The following is a 25,813-nucleotide window of genomic DNA, read 5'->3' on the forward strand; positions in this document are numbered from 1 at the left end:
TAAAGGCTTGATAATATTTCTCAAATATATCAACCACAATTACAGGACAAAAGTAACTAATGTGAAACATACCGCAAGAGTATGAAATGACTACATTTCTCATCTATCAAAAATTAAGGAACAAGGTTTCCATTCTCACACATATTAGTGGATATATTTTTCTGAGTTTAGCATTTTTGGAACCTTGGTGCAAATGTAAAGAAATTTCCATGTTTCAGAACCCATTTAACTATAGCTGAACTTCTTCAACTGGAAGTGATAAATGTATTACTGTAATGACATGCAAAAAGCTAAATACCAAGGGGGGATAAGAAAAGCCTTCCAAATGATGTACATGCTCAGTTAAAATCACATGTTCCAATATCTGGCAGTAAGTGTCTGAAAAGACTTTTTTAAAGATGAAATATGTAAAATCTCATTACATATAACCATTAGCAGGTGACCAATTACAATTCATTTTGATGATGGAACACTTAGAACCCCAACTAAATCTAATCACCCCCCCCCAAAGCACTATTAAAAATTTGTTGATGCTGTTTAGTCATTAAGTCGTGTCTGACTCTTTTCGACCCCGTGGACTGTAGTCCACCAAGCTTCTCTGTCCATGGAATTCCCCAGGCAAGAATACTGGAGTTAACTGCCATTTCCTTCTCCAGAGGCTCTTCCAGACCCAGGGATCGAACCCAAGTCTCCTGCTTGGCACGCAGATTCTTTACCACGGAGCCACCTGGAAAGCCCACAAAAAAATGTACTCAGTTATATTTTGAATTTTGTTAATTTAAAAAACTGTGCCAATTTATTTTATCTCATTTATCTACATAATGGCCTCAATTTTGCCTCTTGGCCCAAAAAGCCTAAAACACATTTACTCTCTGGTTCTACAGAAAAAGTTTGCAGACCCCTGATCTAAATCATTAACTACAAATTCAAATGCCTTTAGCAGCTAGTAATATAAATAGATGAAAGCAATACATCGTAAGAAGTATAGGTAACAATGCAGGAGATGTGAGTTTGATCCCTGGGTCAGGAATTTCCCTGCAGCCCACGCCAGTATTCTTGCCTGGAGAATCCCAAGGACAGAGGATCCTGGCAGGCTACAGTCCATGAGGTCGCAAAGAGTCAGACACGACTGAGTGACTAAACAGCAACAGCAGCATACGGAGGTAATGAATTGGAACCTTTATTCCTTATTTAAAGACACTTAAAATTCTGTTGGGGTTCAACCCAACCTATCCTATGCAAAACCTTGGGGGCTAATTCAACCAGGAATTGCTAATTTGGGACTTCTAATTTTTCTTCCTCTCCCTCCTCTCCAAGTATATGTAGGTCAGGGGTCAGCAAACTTTCTGTAAAGGGCCAGATAGTACTTTAGGCTTTGTAAGGTATAAGGTGGCTTCCCAGGTGGCACAATGGTAAATAATCTGTCTGCTGACGGCAAGAGACGTTGGGTTCAATCCCTGGATCGGGAAGATCCCCTGGAGGAGGGCACAGCAACCCATTCCAGTATTCTTCCCTTGAAAATTCCATGGACAGAGGAGCCTGGTAGGCTACAGTCCAGGGGGTAGCAAAGAGCTGGACATGACTGAGCACTCATGCACAAGCTGTAAGGTCTCTGCTGCTTCTCAACTCTGCCATAGTAGACAAAAGGCAGCTGCAGACAATACTTAAACACTGTATTTCAAAAAAAAATTTATGAAAAATTGAAATTTTAAATTCATATGCTTTTCATATGTTAAAAAGTATATTATTCCTTTGGTTTCTTCCAGCCTTAAAAACTTACAGACACCAAGTTTAGCTCATGGAGCATACAGAAACAGGAAGCAACTGGATTCAGCCAAGGTTCTACAGTTTGCCTTCTCCCGGTCTAGATGTAGATAATAAATTTGCAAGTGAAATAAGAACTTTTTCCTAATACTGTACATCCATGTGCTGGGCTATAAATATTAAGTGTGGGTCAAATGATGTTCTTACTTATACATGTAAAGTGGTAAGATCCATTCAGTCACCCCTTTTGGATGTGATACCTAGTAACTGAATTCTTGGTTAATCCATTAGAAAATGATGGCCAGAACACTCAGTAGATAGACTTTTTAACTTTGTTAATTTTTTTGACAAGTTTTCTGCCACTTTAGATTTTGAAATGATTATCCAAGTCACCTGTTCACAGACTAAAGTGAGAAGTTTAGATCAAATATTTATTGAAAGAAAGTAAGGAATACTAAATAATACATTACAATTACCATGTAAACGTATTCAATACTATGAGTATCTGCTTAAAAGAGAGTGTAGTTAGTAGCCAAATCATGTTCTATGTAATGAATTCCTCAGAACTTCTATTAAAGATATCAACATGGTTATTTAGTTGATACCACTTATATCCCATATTAGAACTCGATCTATAAAATTTCCTCAAAGTCTTAAGAAGTTTGTCTACTCAGACTTGGTTTTACACAGCTGTTGTTTATAAGTCTGACAGTCATTTCTAGGACATGAACTCTGCAGTTTAACCACTTGGGTTCAAACCCAAACTCTACTCCTTTTAAAATGTACTGACCTTTAGTAGGTTACTTAACCAAAGCATCCCCATTTGTTAAAATGTGGAAATAATACTAGCACTGTTACAAGGATTATTCACAAAGCATGAGGCATAGTGCTTCACAGATGGTTAATGTTCAGTAGTTGTTTCTGTCCTAGTGTTGTAAAACTTAGGAAATTCATGTAGATAAAAGACTTGTTCACACTTGGGAGAGTAAATCACTAAGATGGAGGATAATTTCATCAACAGAATACTGTTATTTAGTAAATTGTTGCCATTAGGTTATCTTTCACCATTCCCTTTGATCTAATACAGTCAGTTAACAATGTTTAAATTTGGCCTGTTGAACAAAGTATGGCAATAGTAAGGGTAAAATAATTACAATGTATCCAGGTGGTAGAATTTAACTGATTTCCCAAATCGGGTGCAGGTAATTTCCACAATAATAAAGTAGGCTCAGAAAAAAAGTTTTGAAAGCCTTTGAAATATTTTGTTAATAATTAATTCATTCTATTTAAATACATCATACAAGGTACTGAGAATAAATAACAGTATTTATTTTTTAAAGACTGGATACCTTACTTTGGCAGCTGAGTACAGAAAATCCTTAACCACAAGTCCAATGTTCTCACTATTCTTTGAACAGATTTATGTGTTGTACTTAAAGTGCTAGTCCTCTATTGGGAAAAAACTAATACTGGGGTGGCCAAAAAGTTCGTTCAGGGTTTTCTGTAAGATGGTACAGGAAAACTCGAATTAACTTTTTTGCCAACCCAATAGATACGAAAAATAGGATGCAACCTAGTAGAGTATAGCTAGAACTGCTGCTGCTGCTAAGTCGCTTCGGTTGTGTCCGACTCTGTGCGACCCCAGAGACGGCAGCCCACCAGGCTCTGCCGTCCCTGTGATTCTCCAGGCAAGAACACTGGAGTGGGTTTCCATTTCCTTCTCCAGTGCATGAAAGTGAAAAGTGAAAGTGAAGTCGCTCAGTCATGTCTGACTCTTCGCAACCCCATGGACTGCAGCCTACCAGGCTCCGTCCATGGGATTTTCCAAGCAAGAGTACTGGAGTGGGTTGCCATTGCCTTCTCTGATAGAGAGAACTAGAGTTGGATTTAAAAAAAAAAACTCACCTGTGTTCTAATTCTGGATTGTGTGTATGATTTTACTTAATTATTTGATGCCTTGATTTTCTCAATTATCAAAGACAGAAGGGTTGTAAAGATGAACATGCACTCCTGAAATTAATGCCTACTTAGTCAAATAAGATGGTGCTGTTACATATGAATATTCTACTCTGATGTAACCCACAAATTTTGTTTCACATAACTTTCCACTCATAAAACTAACATCTGTTGTAATGGAGATTTGATAGAAAATCCCTTAATTTCTTTGAAAAACGATATCCCATACGCAGTCATCTAGGTAACAGACTCATGCAAGGTTGAGATGCTACAAATATCCATCTTATCCACATCCAAACTCTGTAAGCAACATTCTGGGTGTACTCAAAGCCTTTGAAGTTTCAAAAGAAACTACACTGGGGTCTGCAATTTACTCATAGAGAAATTTCATTTAAAATATATTCATTCCAGTCTCCAAGGTTTCATCATAAAATGAGCTCACATTGAGGTGAAAGGTGCCTTTTAAGTATTAAATTTTATTAACTTACTTCTTTGAATTTGTCATTAAAGCAGGTTAATACTCTGCTCTGGTTTATCCTAAGTGAGGCTCACAGCTGGGAACTATAACACACTGATCAAGGTTTGTTTCACTTTCCACTGCTCAAAACAGGCACTTAGTCCTTACTATTGAAAGAGTGACATTATCACAGGTCAGGTTTTACTTGCCACAACCTGCTGGTAGAAGGAAATATATCCACTTGTCTGGACTAGTATTAAGAAGACATTGGGAAAAAAAAAAATGGAACATTTTATGAGAAGAAATAATAGTCTTGGATATTAACACTAAATGTCGTATTCAAAATGGCATTTTTAAATGTGTTCAAGTAAAACACTGTAATAAGAGAAAAACCACAAAACTTAATATAAAGTCTAGCTTTATTTTTTAAAAGATTTTACAAGTCTGTCAACCTCAAACTCACATAGGTGAATTATTCATATCTTCCATCAGATGAGGCTTACGGCTTCAATCCTGCTCAGAAAAATATAAGTAAAAAATAAATCTTTTCCACAAATATTTATCCACTATATTATCCAGCTTAGTTCTGAAAATTTCTCTCTATAAATACTTTAACACAGCTGCTAGTGGAGGACTGTTGTTGTGCAGCTGTACATGGCTATAATTTTACAAGTCTGCCTTACTTTTGCTAGCTCTCTGGTTCGGCTCCAAGGTCCAGATCTTATAGGGGAGAAATAAAGGTTAACTGGGCTGCCAGAAAAGCCCACTGAATGCATCCTGTAGTGCTCTGTGACAAGCCAGAGAAGAAGTATAGCCTCCAGCAAGGTCCTGTGGAGAGGCAGCTCTGACATGGTTTAAATACCTACAACAAAACAGAAAGTGTGGCGTTGACATAGAAAGCACATGTAAACTGGTAACACTTTAAAAGCAATGGTAAAACTGATTCAAAAGTCAAATTCTAGGACTGAAATGTTCAGACTTTATAAATGCATTGTTATCTTTTAAAAGGAAACTTACCAACTCTAATTATAAAGCGAATTACATTAAGATCTAAAAACAGCTCTGAAGGAGTCTTCAAAAATAATACTTGCTATTAAAACATTCCATATTCCCAATTTTCAGAACTGATTTATTTTGCTGGCCATTGTTTGGGTACCTAACTGCTGCTATCCTTCCTGGCATACACTTAATAAATAAATGCCCATCATAATACTACTGTATTATTAAAATTTTACATAAATACTGAGTATTTTACAATAAATATGTTCTGGAAAAAAAATACCAAAACAAGTGATAAAGGGGAGAGAACATACTAGTTACTTCAAAATTACTTCAATATTACAAAAACATATTGTCTTCCTCCTACACAAAAGGAAATCTTAGAAAACTACATCCAAGAAATCTCTGAGACAGCCTGAGTTCAAAAGAATGTCTCAATTAGTAAATACAGAAGAGTCTTGATTAAATCTCAAAAGACTGTTACACACATGTCATTTAGCAATTAAAACTTTCTGCTTTGATAAAGGTATACAAACAGGCCTTACAATGGGATAATCCTAGCTAAAGAGGGAAAACTTGTTAGCATGACTACCAGCACTGTCAGAAAACAAATATTTCCAGCTTTGCTTTAATGCCTAGTTTAAGAAACCACATTGTTTCTTCAGGCCTCAGGAAGTAAAGCAGCTTCACCCACTTTAGAATTACGGGTATGGCAAATGAATAAATCAGGTACCAGAACATTTTAATAACTTGGAAACTTTTCTATTCTCATTCATTCAGACTTCCTGTGTGTCAAAGTCTTAATGCATGAGCAACTTATTATTTCTAACATAATAACAAGTCTGTTTTTCATTTGTACCCATGTTTAATAAGCTTGTGTGATTAAAAAATATATGGCAATAGAAAAGACCAAATAGAAAAAGTGGTCAAAGTAAGACACAGCATAAGCTCCTGGAACTGGCTATAATTTATTCACACTGCCACAAATCAAGGTGTTAACTCAATTCTTTGCTTCTCCACCAAGGGTGAAAGAAGAAAGTAAAAGGTGAAAGAAAATTAATATTTATTGAGCAACAATCGCCAAACTTTTTTGATAGTATATTTATAGCAGTAAAAATATTTGAGCATGCATCTCCAAAATTTGTATACTTGTTTAAAATTATACACATAAAGTATTAATATACACTATTAGTATATTAAGTGTTAAATATATATCATAGTATATATATGGGCTTCCCTGGTGGCTCAGAGGGTAAAGAATTTGCTTGCAAAGCGGGAAACCCAGGTTGAATCTCTGGCTCGGGAAGATTCCCTGGAGAAGGAAATGGAAACCTACTCCAGTATTCATGCCTGGGAAATCCCATGGACAGAGGAGCACGGTGGGCTACAGTCCATGAGGTTGCAAAGAGTCGGACATGACTGAATGACTAACACTTTCACTCCGCCCCCCCTCCACCCCACCCCCGCCCCCACCCCACTGATGGCTCAGGTGGTAAAGACTCTGCCTGCAATGCAGGAGATCCAGGTTCAATCCTTGGGTCAGGAAGATCCCCTGGAGAAGGAAATGGCTACCTACTCTGGTATTCTTGCTTGGAGAATTCCATGGACAGAGGAGCCTGGTGGGCTACAGTCCATGGGATTGCAAAAAGTCAGACACTACTAAGCTAACACTTTCACTTTTCATAGTATATATACATATAATATATTAGTAAGTATATTATAATATATATATATGAAATTTAAAACATTTAAAGGATGAAATTAAAATATTTAAATGAAAGTTCTAGTATTTTTTCCTTATATCCTATCTTACATGTCCTGATGGGATGTATCCCACTTTGGAGACCACTGTTATTAAACAGTCGTTGTCAAACTCTTGATATAACCTTGGGTCCCATAGGATTTAAATGGGAATTCACCAAACCTAATACATGGCCATAAAAGTATGTGCTTATTACCTTCCAGGATAAAATAAAATGTTCACTGTTAGGACTCTGATGCATGAGAAATAAGTTAAGTGTTAAATCACCTTAGAAAGTAAAAATTAACCTGGAACAACATAAAATCAATTTCTCTTCACCAAGAAATAACTATCACACAAATAACAACACCACACAAATAATAAGTGAATAATATTTCTACAGGTATCTTGGAAGTGAAATCTTCCATTCCTGATACAAGTTTCAAGCTAAGTTTTATCCATATCCCAGATAATGTTGTATCACCCTTTTCCCTTTCCTCAGACCCGCAAAAGCACACTCTTAGCTCCAATGGCTGTTTAGCCAAGGCAAAATTCAAGTACCACAGTAGAATGTGTCAACCTTACAAAGCCAACGATCGTAAATGAAGAACTGGTTTTCATAACTGAATGCAAACCACTGTGCAACTAGCTGTTTTAATTCATCACATTTTGGTACAACTTGTTTCTGGGAAAGTTGAGTCATACCATCTCTGGCTTGGCAATTCAAGCATAAACTTGCAGTGTACATACAGCTTTTTACATGTTATCCTGAGAAACCTGAAACAGCTGCACTGCTGGCAGGAAAACAGAGGACCACCAATAAAATATCCAAAACAGTTGCATCTTTTAATTTATGACTGTGCAGTTTCCATAAAGAGTATATAAAACAGTTCAACTTTTTATAGGTAAAATGTAATAAACAGTCATACTCATTGATGTCATAAATGAGTTTTTAAAAGTTTATTTAAAATGATTAACTAGTGTTTGAAAATAGTATTTCTTGAACACGGTCATAATCTAGAGCAATGAGCAAATATTTTTAAACTTCAGTTATTAATGCTAAGTTGTAGATTCTCACTGCCAACATCAAGTCCATTAAAACTTCTTTGCATAGCATTGAAAACAATGCATTTCTCTTCTAGTAAATCACTGACATTAAACATATCTGTAAGCATGATTCTTTAAAGATCTGCTTACTTACATTGTTGTTTCTGATCTCCAGGGCTGTAGCTGCACAAAACAGTTATTGTTAAATATTTCTACCTATTTTCTCCATGGTAATCTACATTAATTTCAATTTAAAAAAATAAAACAGGCCACTCTTGTTATTCAACTGTGGGCTATTATTTTCTAAGTATCTTAAGTTCTTAAACCCTTTAATTATTGTGGTATACCAAAGAATTTTGAAGGATCTGCAACATTAAAACCACACAATGAGAATTTAGTGTTTTGCCTACTTTTTCACAGTAATCCACATCTGTGTTGTTTTAATTCTTTCATGACCGTTACAAGTACATCACTGAATAGGATTCCTGGGGTTTCTGGCAGAGGTCAGTATCATTTCATGTACACCTTTATACAACAGAATGAGGAAGAAGTCTTAGCCAAATTTATTTCCAAAAGTCAAGCTCAGTTGGATTTTGGAGCCTGGAGGTAATTGCTCTTACCATTTAGCCAATCCCAGGACAGTATTTCTGTTTTTCATGGGTTTATTTTAAATACCTGTAAATCTTATAAGCAGAAACCAGGAAAGAAAAAAAGAAGGTTTGTTTATTTTGGTACCTATACCTTATTTTTACTGAAAGCAGACTAAATTCAAAGATTTAAAAATCATACCTTTGATTATTTTCTTAAATAAGGCTTAAAAAAAAAAAGGATGTTTTCAAAAGCATGTCTACAATAATTCCTATACAAAGGGCATCTTATGCCTTCATTTACACTACATTTAAAGGGGCCTTCCTTTGCCATTACCCATCAAAATCTCTTTCAAACAGACTGTGGAGAAGGGGGAGGAAAAGGAGGGAATGGATCCTGAGAGGGGAGTAAGAAAGGATTAAGCATTAGAAAATCACCCTTGAAAGTCTGTTCCTGAACTTTGATTTCCTACACTGTCATTTTCTTCTGTTACATTTAGCAGCTTTTGCTCCCAGAGAAGGTGGTATAATTTACACTTAGCTTCAGAAAGACTTCATTTTCTCAGTTCTTTAACATAAGAGAGCTCTCTGAAATTACTCTTTTACTATTTCCCTTCCTTTAAAAAGCCCTATACTGACCATATGGCTGAAGTCTAGGACTCAGCTATTTTAGTGCTATGCAACAGTTCTCTGAGTTCTCAGCTAGGGGCAGAGGGCAGGGGTTGTCACTCAGAACGAAGAGCAGCACTCTTTCCCTCCAGTCATAACTCCCTCATGAAAACCCTTGAAATGCTTTGGCTCCAGAGAATCAAAGAATCTCAGAATTTAAATTAAAATGAAAATATGAAGCTCATATTAGTTTCCTCCTCCTCAAATTACCAGGCCCTACAGAGAGTTTAAAAAAAAAAGTCCAACTTTTTAACTCTACTGAGTTATAAACTTGGACTGGTTCAAACTAAGAAAAGGAATGAATGAACTCTAGAGACGAAGACTTTCTTTTTACAAGGTGGCCCTTTTTTTAAAATCTGCATTTAAAGCCATCATACGTTAAAAAGACCAGTTCCAAGCAGTTCTGCCTCCCAGCCTACAAAACTCTAATCTAACTACCATTAAAAGAGATCAGCCAACAGATCTCAGCTGTCAAGACCAAGAGCTCTTGTAAGAAATTCAGACAAAGCTATAAAAGATTTACCTTAACAATCTGAAGTCTATCTCTGATTGATTAAAAACAATCTGAGCAAAAATATGCTCAGACAATTATCACTAAAATGCAGAAACATTCTAAAAACTGAAGTTAGTGGTCAGGTGTCCTAATCCAATCACAGTGTCAGAGTAATAGAGGAAATGTCCACAGAGAGAAACTGATGACTGTGTATATTCTAAGATAAATGGAGAAAGTGCTACAAGTCAGAATAACTGCCCATAATTCTGAGGGCTGTTTGGTCATAAAAACATGTGGCTTCATGAACTCCAACCGAAAATATAACAAACTTCCATAGTCATGATTCACTTTATTATCTTTATTATGTATTCTTCACTTTATTATCTAGATAGTAACTTGAATAAACTTATTAAAGCTGATCTCCGATTTACACTAATATAACTGGGAATCAAATGACCAATTATTCCAGACATTTAGACCACATGAACAACAAAGCTCAGATTTGGGAACTAAAAGCCACAAGGTGCCCAAGTAAGAGATAATTACAGATTATCTCAGGTGAGTCTTTCTGAATTATAACTGAAATAAATTATACAATTTATTACTATCAAAGAACATACATTTAAAACTTAAAACTCAACATTAAAAAAACTAAGATCATGGAATCCAGTCCCAACACTTCATGGCAAATAGATGGGGAAACTATGGAAACATAACAGAGTTTATTTTCTTGGGCTCCAAAATCACTGCAGATGGTGACTGCAGCCATGAAATTAAAAAACACTTGCTTCTTGGAAGAAAAGCTGTGACCAACCTAGACAGCATATTAAAAAGCAGAGACATTACTTTACCAACAAAGGTCCATACAGTCTAAGCTATGGTTTTTCCATTAGTTATGTATGGATGTGAGAGTTGGAATATAAAGAAAGCTGAGTGCCAAAGAACTGATGCTTTTGAACTGTGGTTGTTGGAGAAGATTCTTGAGAGTCCCTTGAACTGCAAGGAGATCAAACCAAAGGAAATCAGTCCTGAATATTCATTGGAAAGACTGATGCTAAAGCTAAAGCTCCAATACTTTGGGCACCTGATGCAAAAGAACTGACTTATTGGGAAAGACCCTGAAGCTGGGAAAGATTTAGGCAGGAGGAAAAGGGGACGATAGAGGATGAGATGGTTGGATGGCATCACCAACTCAATGTACATGAGTTTGAGCAAGCTCCGAGAGTTGGTGATGGAGAGGGAGGACAGGTGTGCTGCAGTCCATGGGGTTGCAAAGAGTTGGACACAACTGAGCAACAGAACTGAACTGAACTGAAAGAACACCCTAGTTATTTTAAGTCAAGGTAGCTATTACTGAAAGTTAATATAGCTACATAGTGAAAGAAGTATTTCCTTGATTTGCATGTGAACTACTTGAAAACATAAAAGATATAGCTCATTCTAGTTTGTCTAATATAATGTTTTACTATGATTTTCATGCTAGTAACAGATGTGTGCTGGAAGTTTTATCACATCTTTATAAAAGAAGAAAGAGTAATTTTTCTCCAAGTGTGGGGCATGTAAAAAAGGGGAAAATTCACATGTATGCAGCTCACTCATTCTTAAAAAAAAAACAAAAAACAAAAAAATTACTCAGTATCTACTATTTGCCAGGTTTTGAAGCAACTCTGAGAATAAAACAGACAGCAAAGACTCCATGCTCTCATGAAACTTGTAATTCAGTAGGAAAAAAAAAGATGTTAAATATCATGAAAAAGAAAGACATGGCTCTATGGGTGTGGACAAAAAGGGAAACCAACATGAACAAGTTTATAAAATGAAATTAGAGTTAAGCTTAGATCCAAAGGATGAGGAAGAGTCAGTAAGCAAGGCAAAAGGAGTAGAGAAATAATCCAGCAGAGGGAAGAACTTAGGTGAAGCAGTAAGGAGGCACAGCACATATTGAGAATACAAGGAAAAGGTCACTACAGCTCAGGATGAGGCTAGACATCTAGGCAGAAAATATCCAAAACAAGGCCTTATCGCAATGTTAAGAACTGTGAATTTTATTCAAAGAACAATGGGAAGCCACTGAAAAGTTGTTAGGAAGCTGGTAATCTAAATAGGCTAGTTTGGCAGCAGAGTGGATTAGAGAAGCAGAAGTTGACTGTAGAGACACTCCTTATGACAATGCTTCTCTATTCCAGGCTTGAGAAGCGGTGCCTGGATTAGAGTGGTGGCAGTGGAAATAAAGGAAAGTACTAGTTCAAGGGGATCCCCTGATGGCTCTGTAGTAAAGAATACGCTGCCAATGCAGGAGATGCAGGAGACTGGAGTTCGATTCCTGGGTCAGGAAGATGCCCTGGAGGAGGAAATGGCAACACGCTCCAGTATTCTTGCCTGGAAAATTCCATGGACAGAGAAGCCTGGCAGGATATAGTCCGGGGTTGGCGGGGGGGAGGGGGTCCGCAAAGAGTCAAACACAACTGAGTGACTGAGTGTGCAGCATGCACTAGTTCAGGAGATATTTAAACATCAACTGAATATGGGAGAATGGAAAGGGAAGGGAAGGACTTCCAACTGTCTAGTCAATTTCCAGCTCTCTAGTCACGTAGAAAAATAAAGATGCCCTCACAGAGATAATGGAAAACTGGAAGAGAAGCAAACTGCAGTGGGACAAGAGAGAAGGGAAAAATTGTGAGTTTAATTTTGGACTTGAGTCTGAAGTGATTATATATAAGAAATACATGAGTTGAGATACAGAGCAGTAGCTGGATATATGGGCCAAGTACTAATAAAATTATGGAATGAACATAATTTGGGGGTATGTAGATGGTATCTGAAATCATAAGAGTGAATACTTAATATTTAAGGTGAGGAGACAGAATGAGAAGGGAAAGGACTGGGGCAAAGGCCTAGAGGACTGCAGGGTATAACTGTGACAAAAGCAGCGGTGGCAGTTAATTTTACATGTCAACATAAAATTCTGTCAAATGAGCCACAGGGTACCCAGATATCTGGCTTACCATTACTTCTGCGTGTGTCTAAGTATACCCCATACAATCTCTTCCCTTAGACTTACAAAGAAGATAGATGCAAGAGACACATAAGTCACTTGGAAAAGAGTTAGAACCTGCTACTCGTGCCTCTCCCTTCTTGTAATTTTAAGGAGATAATAATAGCAAAGGCAGAAAACCTATGAGATTTCTCCATCTAGGGGCTCCAAGGGGCCTACTCATAGTACTTATAGCAGTAGTGTTTCTTACAGCAAAAGAACAATACGAATAGCCCAAGTGAATACTGATAGGAGAATGGACAAATTGTTAAAATGATAATCGTCATATTCAGGGTGGCTGAATCTCTGATGTTAGGTGGAACCACAGTGGGAGTAAGAGAAATGCACACAGGTAGTTTCAAAGCACTGATTATGCTCCATTTCATAAGTTAGTAAGTAGAATTCAAAATACAAGACTTGAAGGAGCAGAGGGGAGAGAAGCAATGAGAATGGAAACAATTCAGCAACTGTTTTATTATTACTCTTTGTAAAGTATATATAGCATATAATTTCTATGAAATATTTCATTTGAAAAAGAGTGGTGCAAAACATAGTCACAACCACAGCTGCCATTAATCCAGTGAACAATCTGCCTGGAAACACTAAACCATCTCCAGTTGACCTTGATTTCACCAAATATTACTAATTATAGCTACTTTGATCCCATTTGTAATAATTCATGTTAATGATAATAATCTGTCTTAAAGTATATATAATACCAAAACATACTATATTTGTATTATTCTTTCCACTGTTTTAGTGGACTCCCTCCTGGTTTCCATGCAAAGTCAATACATTAATTTAAGATAAGAAAGTAAATCAGATTTATATGGAAAAACTATTTGAAGATTACATATATAAATAGCAGGGCTAAGGATTGATCAGTGGTTAAAAAGCTGATCTACTAAAGCAGCAGAAACAAAGTGATGGATGAAATCAGTTAAGTTGACCACTTAACTGCTTTAGTTAACTGCTTTAGTCAATGAGACTTCAGCCAAAGCCCTGACAATCTGGAATTTTTCCCTACAATAATGCACCAAATTTCTATTTCTTTATTAGTATGAATGTGAAGTCAAGTGGGCCTTAGAAAGCATCACTACAAACAAAGCTAGTGGAAGTGATGGAATTCCAGTTGAGCTATTTCAAATCCTGAAAGATGATGCTGTGAAAGTGCTGCACTCAATATGCCAGCCAATTTGGAAAACTCAGCAGTGGCCACAGGACTGAAAAAGGTCAGTTTTCATTCCAATTCCAAAGAAAGGCAATGCCAAAGAATGCTCAAAGCACCACACAATTGCACTCATCTCACACGCTAAAGTAATGCTCAAAATTCTCCAAGCCAAGCTTCAGCAATACGTGAACCATGAACTTCCAGATGTTCAAGCTGGTTTTAGAAAAAGCAGAGGAACCAGAGATGAAATTGCCAACATCCTCTGGACCACGGAAAAAGCAAGAGAGTTCCAGAAAAACATCTATTTCTGCTTTATTGACTATGCCAAAGCCTTTGACTGTGTGGGTTACAATAAACTGTGGAAAATTCTGAAAGAGATGGGAATACCAGATGACCTGACCTGCCTCCTGAGAAACCTATGTGCAGGTCAGGAAGCAACAGTTAGAACTGGACATGGAACAACAGACTGGTTCCAAATAGGAAAAGGAGTACGTCAAGGCCGTATATTGTCACCCTGCTTATTTAACTTCTATGCAGAGTACATCATGAGAAATGCTGGACTGGAAGAAGCACAAGCTGGAATCAAGATTGCCAGGAGAAATATCAATAACCTCAGATATGCAGACGACACTGCCCTTATGGCAGAAAGTGAAGAGGAACTAAAAAGCCTCTTGATGAAAGTGAAAGAGGAAAGTGAAAAAGTTGGCTTAAAGCTCAACATTCAGAAAACAAAGATCATGGCATCCGGTCCCATCATTTCATGGGAAATAGATGGGGAAACAGTGGAAACAGTGTCAGACTTTATCTTTTTGGGCTCCAAAATCACTGCAGATGGTGATTGCAGCCATGAAATTAAAAGACACTTACTCCTTGGAAGAAAAGTTATGACCAACCTAGATAGCATATTCAAAAGCAGAAACATTACTTTGCCAACAAAGGTCCGTCTAGTCAAGGCTATGGTTTTTCCAGTGGTCATGTATGGATGCGAGAGTTAGACTGTGAAGAAAGCTGAGCGCTGAAGAATTGATGCTTTTGAACTGTGGTGTTGGAGAAGACTCTTGAGAGTCCCTTGGACTGCAAGGAGATCCAACCAGTCCATTCTGAAGATCAGTCCTGTGCGTTCTTTGGAAGGAATGATGCTAAAGCTGAAATTCCAGTACTTTGGCCACCTCATGCAAAGAGTTGACTCACTGGAAAAGACTGATGTTGGGAGGGATTGGGGGCAGGAGGAAAAGGGGACGACAGAGGATGAGATAGCTGGATGGCATCACTGACTCGATGGACGTAAGTTTGAGTGAACTCCAGGAGATGGTGATGGACAGGGAGGCCTGGCGTGCTGCGATTCATGGGGTCGCAAGGAGTCGGACACGACTGAGTGACTGAACTGAACCGAATTGATGAAACATACTGGGATGGTAGTAAGGCTAACAGCCTAGATGGAGAAACCAAATTCAATTCCTTTCCTCATTAAGTACCCTCCTAAGTTGCAAAAGGAAAACTCTCCCCATTGCTGTGGTTTTCTGCTGACTACAGACTCTAAATTAAATATAAAATCATGTCAGTCTTCTTCCCTGTACCATTTCCCTCTTTGTCCTTGTACCACATAAATATATAAAGACATCAAGGTTTAGTATAAAGGACAAAGAGTTTAGAAATACATGCATTTGGGTTTGCATCCCTCCTTGGACAATTACTAATATCATGATTTGGAAACTTCTTTTATTTTTCAAACCTCATCTTTTTTTTTCCCCCTATAAAAGGGAGACAATAATACCTCATACTATTTTTTAGAAGGTTAAATAAAAAAAATATATATGTAAAGCATACAGCACAGAAAAGACATTTGATAAAGTACAGGGTCCATGTCAATCTACATATTCTTTGACACTATTAATACAAAGTAAGCTTTCATAAGGAATAGGCCTTTCACAGCCCAAATTTCCCAAGTCTTTACCTTCCACTAATCAACATGTACTTCTTTCCAACAGAAACCTTCATCTGCTCTCATATCTACTCCAAAAATAACAATATTGCCTTCTCTCTTCCCCTTTTTACTATACCCCAATTATGAAGCTCCAAGTGGGGGTTTTGGTTTTGATTTTTTAAATTAGACAAATTAGGGGACCTTCTCTGGTGGTCCAGTGGTTAGGACCTGGGTTCAATCCTTGGGTCGGGAAGATCCCCTGGAGAAGGAAATGGCAACCCACTCCAGTATTCTTGCCTGGAGAATCCCATGGACGGAAGAACTTGGTAGGCTACAGTCCATGGGGTCGCAAAGAGTCAGACACGAATGAGCGACTTCACTCACTCACTCACTCAATAGAGTTACCCAATGAGGCTAATACCTACATGTTAAAAGACAAATAGGAAAATTTTACACACATACATATATAATATATATAATACACTTACATATTCACAAACATATGTGCAGATCTATATTTCATAAATCCTATTCACACCCTAGAATATTTTATTTCAAAAGTTAAATTGCTATATTATTTCCACCCTCACTACCTTTTCCTCCTCTTATTCTTCATATCCCACTCCTATGAACTGACCCTTTCTCTGTCCTTGCCCTCCTCAACATCTTCCTCCACTCTCTCTACATCTGGAGACAGCCTCCAGCTGTGAAATGCTCTTAGCCTCGGTTTCCATAACAGTACCTGTTAATTTGGACCACACTTCTAACTGCTTTGACACTTTATTCCCCAAATTTCTCTTCTTCAACCTGCTTCCTAATTTACTAGTTTCCTTTTTGACTGACTTTCTCTTCTTCTATCCTGGATTCCATCTCTGAAACGTTCGGCTTCATTCACCACCTCTGTTCTAAATACTAAACCCTATGGTTCTATCCTTTGCCCTTTTGCCCTTGTGTTTGTGTCTCACACTATAAATTTAATATTTTCATAATTGAACTCATCTTCCTTTACAAACCTACCCCTCTGTGTCTCTCATTCCTCTTAACAGTTTCAGTGCAGTCCTAATGTCATTTTGGATCCTCTTTCTCCCCCATACGAATAAGAAATCTGTATCACAGTATCTCTCTACAAACATCTATTTACCTCTCACATAATCTTCATTGTCACTGTGATTATCTTATTTCAGCTCCTTAGTATCTCTTTCATGGACTACTGCTAAAAGTCTCTTAACCGAGCTCCCTATTTCCAGTATGGTCTCCTCACACCATACCTTTGTTTAGGCTGTTTCATTATTTTGGGATGACCTCCCCACTGCCTGTGTTCCAAAGCCATGGTTCAAATATCAATCCCTCAATTCTGAACAGAGACATGAGAAGCTTCCCTATGCAACAAAGAAACATGTACACATAGAATATATACTACAACAAATGAAAATAAAATAAACAACTAAGTTTAAAAGGAAGAAAATGCTCAAGTGCCAGATATTACAGTGGAACACAAAGTCAGAACATGAGCAGAAGCTGAAGTTCAGGAAAGTGCCGGGTCCCAGTGATTTGACATCTACCCAGGAACAGATGACAGACTGTAGGAAGCTGGAACTTGGCTTGGCTCCCTCCATATAAACTGAATGCACAAAATGCTGTCCATCCCATCTGTAAAACAACTTTTCGGGAAATTCTGCTTATTAGCCTGGGACAGTTGTTAGGGACATTGGCCAAAAATAATTCATACATGCTGCTACTGCTGCTAAGTCACTTCAGTCGTGTCGGACTCTGTGCAACTCCATAGACGGCACCCCACCAAGCTCCTCCATCCCTGAGATTCTCCAGGCAAGAACACTGGAGTGGGTTGCCATTTCCTTCTCCAATGCATGAAAGTGAAAAGTGAAAGTGAAGTCGCTCAGTCGTGTCCGACTCTTAGCGATCCCATGGACTGCAGTCCATCCATGGGATTTTCAGGCAAGAGTACTGGAGTGGGGTGCCACTGCCTTCTCCGAATTTATATATGAGAAATCATAATACCCAAGCCTACTTTACCCCCAGGAAATTAAGAACAGTAATTGGTCCAGATTCAGTAAACCCAATAGGACCTTGGCAGAAGCAAATGTGAATCTCTCCATCAGCATGCTTCCACAATCCAAGGCTCACAGGAAAGCAACTCCCACTAAAAAGAGTTCATAGTTAAAAAGGAGAAAAAAATGAAGCTCATTTATAAAAAGTCAGAAGACACAAACAACCAATGGCAAGACTAACACTCAAACACGTGGTTAAGAGAAACTGAAAGAAACATTAAAGGAAGCATATTTCATGTCAAAAGAGATGAAGAAAGAAATAATGCCTTAAGACAAGAAAAACATAAAAGGAACATACATTCTCTTTTTAAAAAACTCCATCAGCAATATTTGGAACAAAAGCATCAACGGACAGATTAAGCGGCTGATTATCCACAGACAGACAGAAAATGAGTAAACTGGAATTCCACACACGTGGAAAACACAAAGAATTTAGCAGAGCTTAAAAAGACGGAAAACATGAAAGAAGCACTAAAGGAGATAGCAAGGTGAAAATTGGGAGGAGCAATTTTGGGGAAGAACAAAAATTGGGAAGATATTTCTCAAGATGAAAATTGGGAAGAGCATCTTTCCGATGGGAAGAGCATGATATGAGGGATAAAGAGCGAAAAACACTACCACCGCCACCACAAAATGATAACAAAAAAATAAAGGATAATAGAAGGGGGAGTCTAAGATTAAAGCATTCTAAAAGGCCTTTCCTCTGTTCAAAAGGGAGAGAGATGTTACCTTTAGACTTCTGAAAAATAATACCTGTTAATTCTGGGTAGCAGAATTATATGTATTTATTCTCTTTACTTCTCTATGTTTAAATTATTTAACAACATTTTTAGATGCAACTCCTCTAAATTGATCAGGTAGAATTACTTCCTCCTACTCTGAATTTGCACAGCACTTTATCTCTGCCTCTCTTGTAAGTATCATGGCTCTTTATACACATTACATATTCTCTTTGAGATAAGTTTCTTGATAGCAAGATAAAAATCTATTCACTAAACAACCATTGTTTAAAAAAAAATCATCTGAACTTGTAAGTAGAGGGTAAAAAACTTTTTTTTTAATATTTTATTTTTGTGTGTGTGATTATTTATTTTTTTTAATTTTATTTTATTTTTAAACTTTACATAATTGTATTAGTTTTGCCAAATATCAAAATGAATCCGCCACAGGTATACATGTGTTCCCCATCCTGAACCCTCCTCCCTCCTCCCTCCCCATTCCATCCCTCTGGGTCGTCCCAGTGCAACAGCCCCAAGCATCCAGTATCGTGCATCGAACCTGGACTGGCAACTCGTTTCATACATGATATTTCACATGTTTCAATGCCATTCTCCCAAATCTTCCCACCCTCTCCCTCTCTCACAGAGTCCATAAGACTGTTCTATACATCAGCGTCTCTTTTGCTGTCTCATACACAGGGTTATTGTTACCATCTTTTAGAGGGTAAAAAACTTTTGAAACTAAATCACCATTCTTGTTATTTAAGGATCTAAAGAATGGTCATGAAAATAGGTGTCAAGTAAAAATATACAGGACATGAAAAGAGTTATCACCACAAATTATGAAGCTGTGGAGGAAGATGACAGAAGATTAAATGGAAGACAGGCTGTGTACATCATTTACAGAGGAAGACAGGACGGTTTCCTGGAAATCAGAAGATGTCCACAATAATGACAAAGATGGGCATAATGTAGAGTGTAAAATGACATTATTTCGGGCTTCCCTGGTGGCTCAGTGGTAAAGAATCTGCCTGCCAAAACAGGAGACACAGGTTCAATCCCTTATTCAGGAAGACTCCAAACGCTTGCTCCAAAACTATTGAGCCTGTGTTCTAGAAGCCGGGAGCTGCAGCTACTGAGCCCACATACTGCAACTACTGAAGCCCGCGCCCTCGAGTCGGTGGCTCCACAAGAGAAGCCAAAACGCAGTGAGAACAATCCAGCTAGAGCAATCCAGCTAGAACAAACCAGCTAGAGAACAATCACCACAACTAGAGAAATCTACGAGCAGAAACAATGACCCGGCACAGCCAAAAATAAATAAATTTAAAAATTTGTTTTTTAAAAAAGACATTATTTAAAATTAAAATATTCGTATTTTCACAAATAGGTATATTTGAAAATTGCTTTGAGATTTTATTATCCTCTGTATCATATGAACTCTCAACGTGTTAAGCAGTTTTATACTCAAAGATACATACTATAATGGGGCAAAGCTATAAATGCAAAGGAAAACAAGAAATTCAAACAGAAGTAGACACACCCAAAGCTAGATATTTTGTAAGATATTTATTTTTCCTTTCAAAGCACCTTCTCAAAAGTTCTATTTCATACACTGGAATCTGAATCATGTTGACAACTTTGATAAATCTCTAAAGCAAACAATAACAAGAAAAGACAAAGTCAAGTGGATAAAATAACTGATGCTTTTCTTAAATATGGAAAATTCTATTTTCCAGCAAGTAAAAACAGGTTCATAAAATATCTACTCAAGGGACCAGTAACTATAAGCAGTAAAATCTGAATAAAACTCCAAGAGTTCTGGTTTAATGCATAACAATTTCAAGTTTTTAAGAAGCATTTTTAATACTTAAGTACAGAAAACTTGCACTGTCTTCCAAAGCAAAACCACAGCATCACTTTGGGAAAAAAATAATCTATGCCCATTATCATAAGTAATGTGCTAATGCAATCAATTTTTACCAAAACTGAAGTTTTTCTGGAATAGAATGCCTCAATAGATTAGTCAGTCAGTGGGTTAATACCATTTGGACCAAAAACTTCATGTGTAAAGAAAATATTTTCCTCTTATTTAAAAAATTATAGCCTTATTTTCAGTATTCTGATTTGCTTCCAGACTACATTTTTTAGCAATGCGTTATGCCTTTGCACATGCTGGTATAATATTTTAAATAAAAACATGTTTTAATCAGTTACATATGACTTATTTTGAAAATCATAAGTTTTTAAAGTTTAATTTTGCAAAACCAGCTTTAATAAACTATAAAACTTCTTTATAATTAAACACTTAAGATTTCTTATTTTATTACTTTAAAAGATTACAGAAACAAAGAAGCCCTGTTTTTTTCCTGAATTCTACCTTTTGGTAGAAAAGTTATTTTTATCCGTCATTCCAGAGTTCATAAAACAAGCCAGATAATACTCTTTATCTCTAGATCATGCTTTGAGGTAGACCTGCCATAATGAGTCAGCAAAAGTAAAAAAGAAGTAAAATACAAACTAAGATCATTCACGATATTTGTTGCTGTTGTTATTTAATCACTAAATCATGTTTGGATTTTTTGCTACCCCACCAGGCTCCTTTGTCCATAGGATTTCCCAAGCAAGGATACCAGAGTGGGTTGGCATTTCCTCCTCCAGGGGATCTTCCTGACCCAGAGATCGAACCCGCTTCTCCTGCATTGCAGGCAGATTCTTAACTGCTGATCCACCAGAGAAGCCCCCATTCATGATATATTTTGTTCCTGATTGGCCTCCATTTATAAAACTTAATGTTTTGTGGAACTTAAGATAATTTTATTTGAAATTATATAAAATAAATACCAAGGGAATTCAACCCCATCTTTTAAAGATACACTTAAAATTAATTCTACATGTGGTTACTGAAAATAAATTTTAAATGTTTTGTAAAATAAATGAGAGGAATAGTGGGTAAACACGGCATAGGCAGTCCAGTAAGGGTAGTAACACAGAACCCTAAAACTGGAAGGGAACATTAGAAATCATTTTATCTCACTGCTCATTAACAAATAAAGCAAGCCAACCATGCCAAGATACAACTCTTCCCAGCAGCAGATGGGCACAGGCTGTAGGACCTCCCTGGGCCCTGCAGACAGGCACCTGAGGACTGGGCCATGCCCATCAGTGAGCTAGCAATTCCCTAGTGCCCCCAGGGCAGCACAACCAGCTGTGCTAGGAAATGGCACACCACCAGCAACTAGCAGCCTGTACACAAGGCAGGGCCTGGCAGCCAACAGGCAAGGGGATGGTATTATCTACCAGTACACCCACAGTAGTCAACCCCTCCTCAACAGAAGAGCCTGTATACCCCAGTATGGGAGAAGCCTGATAGCCTATAACTCTGGTAACCAGAGAGGAGTGTGCTGCTGAGCCTCACAGGACATTTCCTAGTAAGACCACTTCTCCAAGATCAGGAAATGTAACCAACCTACCTAATACATAGAAATAAAAACAGAATTAGACACAATGAGACAACAGGAGATTATGTTCCAAAAGAAGAAACAAGATAAAACCTCAGAAGAATTATGCAGAGTGAAAGAAAGCAATCTATCCAGGAGTTCAGGATACTGATCATAAAGATGCTCCATAAACTGAGGAGAAAAATGGATGAGAACAATGGGAAGTCTAATAAAGAACTAGAAAATATAAAGAAGAATCAAACAGCTGAAGAATACAGTAACTATAAGAAAAACACGCACACACACTGGAAGGAATCAACAGTATGATTAAATGATAAAGAGGAATGGATTACTGAAGTGAAGGAAAAAGTAGTGAAAATCACAGAAGTGGAACATAAAAAAGAATACATAATGTGGACAATTTAAGAGACAACCAGGACAACGTCAGGGCTTTCCTGCTGGCTTAGCAATAAAGAATCCACCTGCCAATGCAGGAGACGCATGTTCCATCCCTGCATCGGGAAGATCCCCTGGAGGAAGATTACAAGAATGTAATACACAACACAGGGAAAATAGCCAATATTTTATAACTTTATATGCAGTACAATCTATAAAAATATCGAATCACTATGTTGTTCACTTGAAACATATATAAGTCAATTATATATCAAAAAAAAAAAGATCATCTTTTTCCTGGCAAACAGCTGTAAACATAAGTCAAAGTACCTGATTCTTTTCTTACATAATAATAAGTTTTTCATGATACATTATAGATTCAAAAAATTGATTTTTTTAAAACATGGAAGTGCACCTATGTCTCAGAAAACATTTCTGAACATAGTAGGTGGCTATTGTTTTGGAAATCCCCTTATTTCTAAAGAAGTTTACCTTGAACAAGAAAGTCTACTGCTGAGATCCGACGAGTGAAAGCACTTGAGCCTAAAGGATGCTATTAAGTGGTACTTAGTAGCTTTAAAACTCTGATTCATATCTTCACATTAGCTCCTTAATTGCAATGACTGAATTTTTCATTAGGTGACCAAATACTTATTTTATTGGCTTTGGGAAACTGTTATAATTGTATTTACAGTAAAAATTTTCTAAAGATTTAGTCTCTCACAGTGAAGAAAGCCTTAACACTCAATAGCTATGTTTGTGTGAAAACTCTTTGAGTCCCCATTATTTATTTTTTCCTATGAATAGTTAAGACAATAAAATGGTTCTCAGCACAAGTCAGAAAATCGGAGATAATTCCTCATAAAAAATTATTAGTGCTAGAAACCAAAACTGAAGTGCCTGGCTTTACCAGAACTTAGATAATTTGTACTTTTGTAATTCTTAGGAGATTTTGCAATTCTTAAGGAATCAGGAGAAAATCAGTTTTTATGCTAGTATAAATCAATATACTCTGCAAACTTTAAAAAACGGTCATATGTTGGCTAATTTGGGCAAATGTTTTAGATATTCCCAAAACAGGAAACTAAAGCTCTCACATAAAGCATGCTCAAATCAACATTTCACATGTAATAGAGTACACAAATGTCTGTCAATGTGTTACAAGTAAATAGAAATGAAACTCAAATATTTAACTAACTATATGGCATAAGACAGGGAAGTCCTGCAAAGGATAGAAATCACCTAACATTCATTAGAGATATTCAAACACTGAATATGGTTAAGAATATCTATTAAATAACTCTGTATTTCTACATAAAATAACATTTTATAAAAAAACAATCAAGACCATAAAATGTCAAACATTATAAGTACTTAAGTAATTATGTAATAAGGATGTTTTAACATTGCAGAATCATAACAGTACATTATGCACAGCACTGGAGCAGTGGCTGCGCAGTGCTGGAGCCACTGGAGCAACTCTGAGGAGATACCCCACGTCCAAGGGCAAAGGAGAAGCCCCAGCAAGACTGTAGGAGGGGCGAAACTGCGTTTACCAAACCCCACACCTGTCAGAGATGCTCAGAGGGCTCAAACATACCTTGTTTGCACCAGGACCCAGAGACCCCACAGAGACTGAGACAGAACAGTGTTTGATTATCTCCTGAGGAGATATGAGTCAGCAGTGCACTGCTACCGGGCAGGAACTCTGGGTGCAGTAGACCTGGGTATGGCATAAGCCCTCTTGGATGAGGTCGCCATTAACACCACCACAGAGCCGCCAGAACTTACACAAGACTGTGGAAACAGACTCTTGCAGGGCACAAACCTTGTGTGTACCAGGACCCAAGAGAAAGGAGCAGTGACCCCACAAGAGACTGACCCGACTCCCATCAGAGAGCTTCCATAAGCCTCTTAGCCTTCTCCATCAGAGGGCTGACAGAATGAAAACCACAATCACAGAAAACTAACTAATCTGATCACATGGACCACAGCCTTGCCTAACTCAATGAAACCATGAGCCATGCCGTATAGGACCACCCATGACAGAGGGGTCATGGAGGAGAGTTCTGACAAAACGTGCTCCACTGGAGAAGGGAATGGCAAACCACTTCAGTATTCCTGCCTTGAGAACCCCATGAACAGCATGAAAAGGCAAAAAGTTAGGACACTGAAAGATGAACTCCCCAGGTCGGTAGGTGCCCAATATGCTACTGGAGTTCAGTGGAGAAATAACTCCAGAAAGAATGAAGAGATGGAGCCAAAGCAAAAACAAAACCCAATTGTGGATGTGACCAGTGATGAAGTAAAGTCCTATGCTGTAAAAAGCAATACTGCATAGGAACCTGGAATGTAAGGTCCATGAATCAAGGCAAATTGGAAGTGGTCAAACAGGAGATGGCAAGAGTGAACATCAACGTTTCAGGAATCACTGAACTAAAATGGACTGGAATGGGTGAATTTAACTCAGATGACTATTATATCTACTATTGTGGGCAAGAATCCCTTAGAAGAAATGGATTAGCCATCATAGTCAACAAAAGAGTCCGAAATGCAGTACTTGATTGCAATCTCAAAAATGACAGAATGATCTCTGTTTGTTTCCAAGGCAAACCGTTCAATACCACAGTAATCCAAGTCTATGCCCCAACCAGTAATGCTGAAAAAGCTGAAGTTGAATGGTTCTGTGAAGACCTACAAGACCTTCTAGAACTAACACCCAAAAGAGATGTCCTTTTCATTATAGGGGACTGGAATGCAAAGTAGGAAGTCAAGAAATACCTGGAGTAACAGGCAAATTTGGCCTTGGAATACAGAATGAAGTAGGGCAAAGTCTAATAGAGTTTTTCCAAAAAAACACATTGGTCACAACAAACACCCTCTTCCAACAACAAAAGAGAAGACTGTACACATGGACATCACCAGATGGTCAACACCGAAATCAGACTGATCATATTCTTTGTAGCCAAAGATGGAGAAGCTCTATACAGTCAGCAAAACCAAGACCAAGAGCTGCCTGTGACTAAGATCATGAACTCCTTATTGCCAAATTCAGTCTTAAACTGAAGAAAGTAGGGAAAACCACTAAACTATTCAGATATGACCTAAATCAAATCTTTTACAATTATACAGTGCAAGTGACAAACAGATTAAAGGGATTAGATCTGATAGACAGAGTGCCTGAAGAGCTATGGATGGAGGTTCATGGCATTGTATAGGAGGCAGTGATCAAGATCATCCCCAAGAAAAAGAAATGCAAAAAGGCAAAATGGCTGTCTGAGGAGGCCTTACAAACAGCTATGATTGCCAGGAGAACTATCAATAACTTGAGATATGCAGATGATACC

At 37.6% G+C, this 25,813-nt stretch overlaps 1 protein-coding gene across 3 annotated transcripts in view; it reads right to left on the bottom strand.

Moving 5' to 3' along the window:
• Window positions 1–4,578: 4,578 nt before the first annotated feature.
• The window catches only part of MNAT1 (MNAT1 component of CDK activating kinase), a 213,433-nt gene continuing 192,198 nt past the window's right edge, over window positions 4,579–25,813 (bottom strand). For 2 of the 3 annotated variants that reach the window (XM_044924896.2, XM_006043870.4), the window contains one exon: window positions 4,579–5,039. In XM_044924896.2, coding sequence (XP_044780831.1) covers window positions 4,899–5,039 — 141 coding nt within the window. In that variant the 3' untranslated portion in view covers window positions 4,579–4,898. The remainder of the gene's footprint in view (window positions 5,040–25,813) is intronic. The other variant, XR_003112274.2, reaches the window with a different exon arrangement.

Source organism: Bubalus bubalis, chromosome 11 (assembly GCF_019923935.1).
Source record: "Bubalus bubalis isolate 160015118507 breed Murrah chromosome 11, NDDB_SH_1, whole genome shotgun sequence".
In the NCBI taxonomy this organism is placed as follows: Eukaryota; Metazoa; Chordata; class Mammalia; order Artiodactyla; family Bovidae; genus Bubalus; species Bubalus bubalis.